We start from the raw sequence: 10,155 nt of genomic DNA, 5'->3' as shown, positions 1-10,155 counted from the left end.
ATGAGGAATCTTGTATGCATTTTCAAATTTTAGATTTAAATAGAAAAATTATTATGAATTTCTTACTCACTTTCTTACTTTGTGAATTTTATGTATTTTGTCAATATTTAAACATTAAATGCTTATATAAAAAAATTGTGACTGGATTTTTAATATTTTTCATCTATCATTGAAATAATATATAGGAGCCTTCTATTAAGTTTTTTTATCCAGCAAATAAAATTTTATTGATATTTATAGAATAAAAAACTAAATTGGAAACTGAATAGGTCCGTAAACAGCTCAAAATAAATATTCAAATATTTTCAAAATGTTATTGTGTATAGAAAATGCTAATATAAACATTCAGTCAAAATTTCATGTATTTACGGTCATTTGTTCTAGAGTTAATCCAAAAACCAAAATCAGTTTTGGGTACAAATTCCCGTTTTTCCTTAATTTTTCTTTTGTTCTTTATAGCGCTTTTGAAAACTAATTTTTACTTTTGACCCTTCTAAGTATCAACTAGATTCACTTTTCTATGCACGAACAGTGCACGCCGCCTCTGAGTAGCTGTTTTTTGTTGTTGTTGAGTTTTTGAGTTTTCTTTATTATTTATTTTTATTTTATTCTTTCAATAAGATAATGAGCCCCACTGAACAGGTTCATGTGGGCTAGAATTATATTGTTCTTAAAGTTGTTTTAAATGGAAAATCTGTCTTTGCTAGCTCAGATCCTCTTGATGCACTGTGAATTCAAAGACAAAAAATATGAACAATAAACCCCTCGTTTATTTTCTTTTAAATTGTTAACGGTGTATAAAAAATTAAAAATAGTATGAACTGTCGTTTTTTTTATGTTAACAAATAGAAAAAAATGCTTTACAGTGATGTTAAGTGGGGGGGGGGGGGGGGCTCCCAAAGTTTTTTGAGTAGAAGTACTTCTACCGTATAATATATTATATGCTTGTTAGTTGTGATAATAAATGATTGTTAAATTTTTTTCGAACCTAGATGCATAGGTACAACAGGAATAACTATCGAATTCAATAAGCGATTTGATTTTACATATTTATTGCCTACTAATTCGTTGTGATCATTATTAATAAATGTTGTTTTATTTTAGGTTCCTCGTACTATTTATTCGATACGTCTCAAAGATATCGATTCGGGAATTCTTAATGCTCAAGCAATGTCTTATGTCAATATGCTCTGTGAAAATTTGCCATTAATTATTGTATGTATTTTTCTATCATATGGATGTGATGGTTTATTTTTATGAAATATTGTTCTATATTATATATTTTAGGAATTCGACGAGAAAAGTCCAAATGGATTAAATGCTGTGACTTTAACTACTATCAAAACTCAACAAAATGTTAACAATCATTTGATAAAGCTTTTGACTCAAAAAGAAAGAGGTTAAAGCACATAAACATAATCATTAGCACTAACTATCAAATATAAACGATAAAGTCATATAATTTTATAAGCGTTAAAGAAATATGTAAAATAAAACAACCACTGTGTTATGAGCTGAATAAATTATATGCATTTTACTGTGAAGTTATGTAATATGAAATGTTTATTATTTAGATTCGCCAGAAACAGTACAGATGTTGAGCAAAGGAGATATTGTTTATATTTCAACGTTTGTGGATTTACACGCTATTTACGTTAGACGTATTAACAACGGCACAGATAAATTTAAATCATTCTTGGAGAATTTTTCATCTTTCTGCGCGTTAGGTAAATAAATGTTAAGTAAATAAGTTCATGAGGGAGATTGTTCTCGACAGAATCTCTTTTAATTTTAAACTTTTCACCATCCATAGAAAGTTAAAGCAATTCAAAATGTATTAAACAATTCATTTTTAAATATTATTCACATCATAACATTATTATTTCTAGTAAAAAATTATATTCTCGAGAACCAAATAAATAAATATACTCATTTTAGTCCTGTATTTATTTTGAAACTATATTATATCAATTCAATTATGAACATCAACCATACTTTTATTAATGCTATAATTAATGTAATCATTTTTGATGAACAATTTATTTTGTGTAAGTTATGTAAACATCAAGTAAATATCCGCAAAGAGTGGACAGTTAATATTTAACTCTTACATCATATTAATATCATTTGTATCTAACCAAAATGTGACAATCTACTTCATTTGGTATATCAATTATCGCGAAAAAAATTTTTTCTTAATTATTTAATATCCCCCCAAATTAAATCATCCCTCTTAAATATAGTTTTTAGGTTTGTGTTTGCTTGATTATCGTAATTTGTAACTATCGTAATTTGTAGAAAGTCCTATAAAAAATGATCCTAAAGTTGGTGCTATCATTGCGGCAAGAGAACATGGAGGAAATAAATTCTACAGAGCTGAAATTATTTCTAGAGTAGACAATGACAACTTTAATGTCTGTTTTATTGATTTTGGATATTGTGATACCATACATAAAAGTAATATGGTACAGCCGCCCGAATCACAGGTAAAACGCCAGACATTATTCATGTAAAATGTAAATAGAAATAAAAATTTGATTTATTTATAATTTTATCTAAACATGTTATTTCGTAGCTACAAAATTGTCCGCCTACGTTTATGGTCAGGTTGCATGGACTAGATGCAGAACCTGCTAATGCCACGATATTGCACTACATAGAGGATATCAGCCATACAGATACATTTATAATTGTTAGTGTTTTACTTTATTTATTACCTATTTGGGTATATAAATTTAAGTACATTTTTTAACTAGGAATTATTATTCTTTAGGACTCCATCACTGAACTAAACAAAGTTGTATTGATATCAGCCAATACACAATGCAATATAAATAAAGAAATAAAGAAACTTTTAGACAACGGAAATATTGGACAACATATTAAAAACGGTGTGAACGCCAACGGTGGTAGGATTATCCGAGATCTCAGCATAATTTATATTATTAATTTACGCTGTCTTTTTATTTTTAGACAAACATGCCGAAAAATGCGTAATAAAGTACTACAGACCGCCTTTGGACGTTGCCACTCAGGTTTGTTACTACCCCCTTTTATGTCTCTTATGCTTTACAGTTATTCTTATTCTTATTATTTGACTCAATTTGATAAATAATCACTAGGTTTGGGTCGCAGACAAAATATCTCCTTCGAGGTACTCTGTACACACAAGTGACAGTCGTCTTGAATTCATACAGTTGGAGAATCAAATCTTTGAAGACAGTAAAACGTTTGAATCTGTTAAATCTGTCAGTGTTAATATGCCGTGCATCGTGTACTTTAGTCCTAGTTGGTAAAATAAACAAGGTTGAGAATGTGTTTAACGTTTGTGCTACAAAAAAAATCGATTTTCCAGGTATCGTGGTGTAGTGTTGGAGGTAATCGATAAAGTCACCGCAAAAGTTGGTCTTGTGGACGTTGGAAATTTCAGTGTCGTTCGCAGCATCAAAGAAATTTTCCGCATGCCTTCGAAATACAAAGGAAAATCGCTGGTGAGTAAACGCATGCGGCATGTGTCTATTATTTTTATAATACCTACCTAAAAAGTTTTTGTTCAAACTAATATAGTTTAACATTTCGTTGAACTTTTGGGTTGAAGGGGACAATTCATATTAATTTGTGACTCTTAATATTAGGAAAAATATCTCTGGCCGTCGTGTCTTTATACAAAAGTATATAAATACCTGCATTTTTCTTACCCTATATCAGTATTACCTGTTTCATTCTCATTAATTTAATATAAAGTTGACTTCAATTAGTTGGACTCTCAAAAAACTGATTAGCTTGCAACAAGTTAAGTATACCTATATATAGTCGTGAATGCGTGATCCTAATAACAGGGGTACTCATAACGAAACACCCACCCTGTGGTCTATTATGAGCTAGTGTAATATATAACATTATCATGGACGTGTACAGATTTTATTGGCCAATGTAACAAAAAAAATTTTTTTCCATTAAAAAATTGCAGTTATAATTTTATTATTATGAAAATATAAAATTTAATAGTTTGTTGATAGTAACTTTGAAAAAAATATATTAATTGACTACTGTTTAAGTCAACTTTTTTACCAGTACCAGGTTCTTGACTCGACTAGCTTTCGAATTATCTATTTCCATGGACATTTTTTGAAAACGTTATTTTAAGTATATTAGTTACTTAGTTTATATTGCATTTTATATTGCAATTCTTTAAATGGGTCTTTTATTAGAGTAGGTAGTAGGTACCACCTCCGTACGCACGCCCAAAACATAATTATGTTTACAATTCAATCAATGTTTTTAACTGGTTTAAATGATTTTTATTTCATTCCATTTTACAAAGTATGCATTAATAATTTCATTCATATTATAATATACGCGGTGTGCACAACAGAAGGCCTCATATACATAATGATAGACTCTATTGTTGATTAAATCCTGTATATTATTATAAAATCAATCCATATCGTTTTTAAACGTTTATACGTTGCACACATGCGAGCATGCATGTACATATAAATATATTGAATACAAAAATAATGGTGGTACTTGGTATGTGTCCCGCTGGGATTTGACGTTTCAAAGTATATATAGTATAAATTAATTTTAAACATAATATGTTGTACAGTGTGCCTCGCAGGTCACTGGGTATTACTTTTATATACGATTATTTAACGACGTAAAACTTGTTGTCCGTCAGGACAGGGATACGGGGTCGACAAAATTTCTTAATTAAAAACAAAATGAATTGTACAATGAATATTAAAAAGGTAGGCTAGTGGAAATCGCTCTGCTGTACAGTAAATTACAAGTGGGTCACTGTATAATGGATGGTATTAAATTTGAATTCAATGATATAATATCATTGTTTAAGAAAAACGATTCTGAGCGGAGGTACCTATAATAAATTCCAAATTAATCATATCACAATACCTATCTATTATTATTTATTAGGTATATATTATACAATCACAACAAATTAACTAAAATAGTTATTCTAGGTTTTTAATATGTAATTTCGTCCAAATTTGAACTCAAAATGACTATAAAAATAAACTGTGCTTATGTATTTTTTAGATTTTTTGGTAACAGATCTAACTACTTACGTGAAATCTTGTTTTAAATTTTCATTCCTTAGATATAAAAGTAGAACATTTTATAAATTTGTAACTACAAAATAATTATTCAATTTTAAATTTGATAAATTTTGTCAAAATTCGATCTTTAAATGCTTATAAAAAAAATTGTGCCTATGTATTTTTAATATTTTTCTACTGCTATTGTAACAATATATCAGGAGCCTTGTATTACATTTTTACACTTTTTGGCCCAACAGATAAAACTTGATTGATATTCATAGAAAAAAAAAATTAAAAAAAATAAAAATATAAAATTCAAAAACGAATAACTTATCAAGTATAAGAATTGACAAAATAAACATTTAGTGAAATTTTCATATAACTACAGTTATTCGTTTTTGAATTATAACAAAATAAGAAAATCGCTACATGAGAAATCGAGTGAATATCTAATGTTGTAAAAATTTAATTTGACTTATAGACATTTTTTTTTTTGATAAAGGTAATAATCTTATAAAGAACAGTGTATTACATTTTAAAATTTTCGATTTAAAAAAAAAAAATTTTATGAATTATAAACTCAAAATAATTAGGTAATTTTCTGTATTAATTTTTTACACTTTTTGGCCCAATAGATAAAACTTAATTGATATTTATAGAAAAAAAAACTAAAAAAATTGAAAACTGAAAATGTCCCTGAACAATTCAAAACAAATTAAAATATTTTATGAAAATTTTATCATGTATAGAAAATATAAATTTAAACACCTAGTGAAAATTTCATGTATCTAGGGTCGTCATTTGTTTTAAAGTTACACCAAAAACCAAAGTCGAATTTGCGTAAAAATTTCCGTTTTTCCTTAATTTTTCTTTTGTTTTTCTCGGCGCTTTTGAAAATTACTGGAAAAATTTTACTGTTGACCCGCCAAAGTACCAACTAGATTCACTTTCCTATCAGAAAAGATACAGTTGAAGAAAATCCAAGCACTTTTACAGTCTAAAAGGTGATGACAGACACAAAAAAAAAAAAAAATTTAAAAATTTAAAAAAAAAACACATCATTGTAAAATCAATGCATTCATCGCTCCGCTCAGAATCTAAAATTTTACTTTTAAAATACAAACATGAAATAAAAATGTCTAAAAAGACGGAATAATTAAATTATTCTGCCTGAGATTAGTTGCGTTTACTGATTACTAGGGCCGAGGACTTCTAGCATTTGTAAACCTGAAAATATCAAATAGTATGTATGTACTGATGCGCTAAAAAAACAACAAAAATGCACGTAAATTACTACTAACTTTTGATTAAATATGGATGTCGTTATTCTTATACAAAAATAAAGATACTAATTATTATAATTTTGTTTATCTCTTATATAATATGTGTTTTATTATTTTATACATACAAAAAAACATTTTTCATGTGGTTATCAGTTTCTAACAACTGATGCAGGAGCCACGATATTATTACTTTCACCTCAGTTGCATCGTTTATTGTACAATAATAACAAAAAAATATATACAAAGTCATCAATACAATGTATATTTATATACAATGTATGTGCTAAAGAGGCCAAGGCCTACACATTAATTATATACACATATTAATAATATATGATATTATGATGTAATAAAGTAAACAACAATTGAGCCCCGTTCACCTTCCTGGATGGCTCTGTAGCATTTGTCACTCCCTCTCCCAGGTTCTTCTCACTCATGATATTTGTGAAATTTTTTTGATTTTTTAGAACATTTTAGAAATTTTTAAAGATTTTGATTTTTAAATTTTATTTTTAGATTTTTACTTACTTTACATGATTTTTTTTTAACAAACTAACTATGTTACTACGTAAATAAGTAAGTAGGGAAATAATTGATTTTCCAGATTAAAAAGGTCTAAACGATCAGTTCTCTCTGTATAACTTTTTTATTATCCATAAAATTTTAAAATTTATTTTTTTTAGGTATAAAAAATTTATATTCGAATTTGTTACAAAATTATTAAAAAAAAAAAAATAAGTGCATTATTTAGAATTTTTAGGGATTTTTTCAGGGTATTTAGGGTATTAAAATCCCAGGCGTCATTATTGTTTAACTTACAAAAATAATAATTATTAACAATATTAACAGTTAATTTATTCGGTTTTTATACTAAGAACTTATACGTTTTAGGCGGTTTAAAATGATATCAGAAGTCGTAAGTTGTAAGTTCTTATAAGTTTTATTTTTTTACTGTGGTAATATATAACCATTATACATCAATGTTTATTTTTAAATCTTAAAATATTTTTTAGCAAAGTTTCACGAGAAGTGAATAGTTATTTATAAAAAAAGCTCTGGGGGTGGAGGAGTATATCTGCCCCATATCCCCCATAATTACGTCACTGATCAACTTGCATAATATAAAAAACGATGCATATAGATTGTTGGCTTACTACAGCTGTTAAAATTAAAATTAAACATGAGAAATCCTAGTTGGCATTCGTTGGAATTGTTAAAAATCGAACTGAAATATAAAGCATAAATATTAATTGAACGATTCTTACAAATGTACGCTGATTGTATAAATACTAATAATGTTTTTAAAAAATATATATTTCGTATTCCGTGTCGTCAATTTTGCTGTAGTGGTGTGAGGGTGCTGTGCTCTGTACACGTGCACTTTGTCCCTCGTGTGAAATATTTTTTTAATAATTGTGCTCATCTGACCGAAATGAACAGTGACGTTTGTTTATGTAATGCAAAATTACAAATTTACAACAATTATCTGTAAATTATTTTCCCCACGTTTAACGAGATTTCGGAGTTTGGTGCTCATGTCGTAGTGATATAACATTACAGCACACTATACTTATAGTACAACCTAAGATTGTTATATATATATATTTTTTTTTTGATAAAATATAATAAGTAACTAATTGTGAGTCAAACAGAATTTCGGTAAAGGGACTTTTTGTTGTCCACGTTTATTTTAATATGCATATTGATTCAAATGTTGAATAATTTTTTCAGCTTTTTTTTTTCAGAAGATAGTAAGAGCACCACAAAAAAAAAATTAATTTTAAAAGCTAAATTCTCATTATACATATTTTGCTAGTACTTGGTTTCCAATTTATATTTTCTGCATACATATAATATTATACTATATAGGTACGATATACTAATCAAATAAAGGTTTAGGCCATCTGTAGAAGTATAAAAATACGTCGAAAAACAAATAACTGTTTTCCCCATTCTCGTTCGTATAATGTAAAATATAGATTGGTTCCGCGTGGCAAATGCAAATCAAATTGATGTGTTACACATAGAAGCATAGTGTTTGTTCCTTGTTCATATATAGACATAAATACATAATATAGGAAATATAATAAGTAAAATTAACTGATCATTTAAAAGCAATATTAAATTTGACAAGTTTGCTTAGAGGACGCTACTCAGCCATTTGTTGTCTTCGTCTTACAAGTGCGTAACATAGCAAATTTACGCTCAGGATAACGTGTTTAGTTCCGTTAGCTTAACAATTCGAGTGAATCGAACTTCTTTGAAACTTAATGTTAAGAACATTATCGGCGTTTGTATACCATAGTTCATTTTTTTAGGAAGTTATATGGGTATATAATATAGTGTAAATTAAAAATGCTCATATTCTAATATATTTAGACACGTGATAACATACATGATTATTCCTAAAGATGACTCGTCGGAGTTGGTATAATATGCATAAAAATTGTGCGGAGATTAAGACAAATTACGTGTCGGTGATTATATCGTTAAACTGTATACCTACCGTTCGAATTAAAAATTATTATTTACGAGTGCATGACTCCCGACCAGAAAATACCATATTATGGGCAGTTTCGATCGCAGTTTTTTACTTCAGCGCGCTCGTTTCCGCTGAAATGCTGGTGGCGTGGTATGCGTTTTGCTTATAAAAATAATTCGTAACATTTTCTCGCGAAACAGTGATACAATTAAAAAAATTACCGCTTTAAAAGTGCAGAGCTTACGGTTTCTTCTTCTTAACAGCTTAGCGGATCATGTAGATCCATCGCTGCCACCACTATTTCCTTCCATCGTTCCTTATCATTCGCATCCTCTATTTTCATGTTTTCATGGATCATTCTTAAATCTTTTTCTATTACTCCTCTGCTATATGCCAGGATATTAGGTCTTCCATATACATTTTGTAAATCATTATTGTGTCTTCATTCGTACGTTCTCGTTTCCATATTATAAACGGGGCCAAATATTTTTCTAAGTACTTTTCTTTCCGTTATACTTAATTTGGAGTAGTAGCCCACGTCTCACACCCATATGTCAAAACTGGTCTTAGCAGCTTCTATATAATGTTACCTTCGATTCTCTCAATAACAATTTCGACTTGAATAGTTTTAGTAAACTGTAATAACATCTGTTCACGCTAGCTACTCGTTCTTTTATTTCTTCGTGTACGTAATTTTTGTTGTTTATATTTATCCCTAAATATTTAAACGCTTCTAAAAACGTAAGATAATATTTGTACTTGTAAACTTAAGTCATTACCATCGTTTCGTGAGATACACATATATTTTGTTTTGCCCTGGTTAACTTTTAGACTCATGATCTTTCCTGCTTCCAAAAGTTTTATCGTGGTTTGCTCCACTTCGTTTCTAGAATTCCCCAGAACGACCACATCATCCGCATAGGCAAAGATGGTTTCAATTTCACCTACTTCCATTTTTCGAGTTTCGTTAGCTGTTTTCACTAACCATTCAAGAACAATGTTGAACAGTATCGACGACAATGCATCTCCTTTCCCCTTGGCGCAGACCAGATTTTACTTCGAACTTTTCAGATAATTCTTGCTGATATTTTACCTTAACATTAGTCTTACTATTTTTTCAGAGCTTACAGCTACTTATGACAAAATAAAAATAATATCTTGCACACATAATATAAGCATTTTGTATAATCGATTATGCGCACATAATATAAACATTTTGTATACCTAATCAATTATGCGCACATAATAATATAAACATTTTGTACTATCGATATCGCGTATTATTAATATATTAATTATAAATTATCCTAAGGACTTCACGGTTTTTCCA

The 10,155-nt window shown here is 28.6% G+C and overlaps 1 protein-coding gene across 1 annotated transcript in view; it reads left to right on the top strand.

Annotated features, from left to right (window-relative positions):
• LOC100572041 (tudor domain-containing protein 1) overlaps positions 1-10,155 on the top strand; it is a 31,502-nt gene that overhangs the window by 12,211 nt on the left and 9,136 nt on the right. The window contains exons 14-22 of the mRNA XM_008186140.2: positions 1,105-1,215; positions 1,288-1,399; positions 1,575-1,727; positions 2,299-2,486; positions 2,576-2,692; positions 2,774-2,909; positions 2,974-3,035; positions 3,123-3,292; positions 3,356-3,491. Coding sequence (XP_008184362.2) covers positions 1,105-1,215; positions 1,288-1,399; positions 1,575-1,727; positions 2,299-2,486; positions 2,576-2,692; positions 2,774-2,909; positions 2,974-3,035; positions 3,123-3,292; positions 3,356-3,491 — 1,185 coding nt within the window. The remainder of the gene's footprint in view (positions 1-1,104; positions 1,216-1,287; positions 1,400-1,574; positions 1,728-2,298; positions 2,487-2,575; positions 2,693-2,773; positions 2,910-2,973; positions 3,036-3,122; positions 3,293-3,355; positions 3,492-10,155) is intronic.

Source organism: Acyrthosiphon pisum, chromosome A1, assembly GCF_005508785.2.
Source record: "Acyrthosiphon pisum isolate AL4f chromosome A1, pea_aphid_22Mar2018_4r6ur, whole genome shotgun sequence".
NCBI classification, from domain to species: domain Eukaryota; kingdom Metazoa; phylum Arthropoda; class Insecta; order Hemiptera; family Aphididae; genus Acyrthosiphon; species Acyrthosiphon pisum.
Note: the sequence above shows the minus strand (reverse complement) of the source record. Positions and strands in the feature narration are given on the sequence as shown.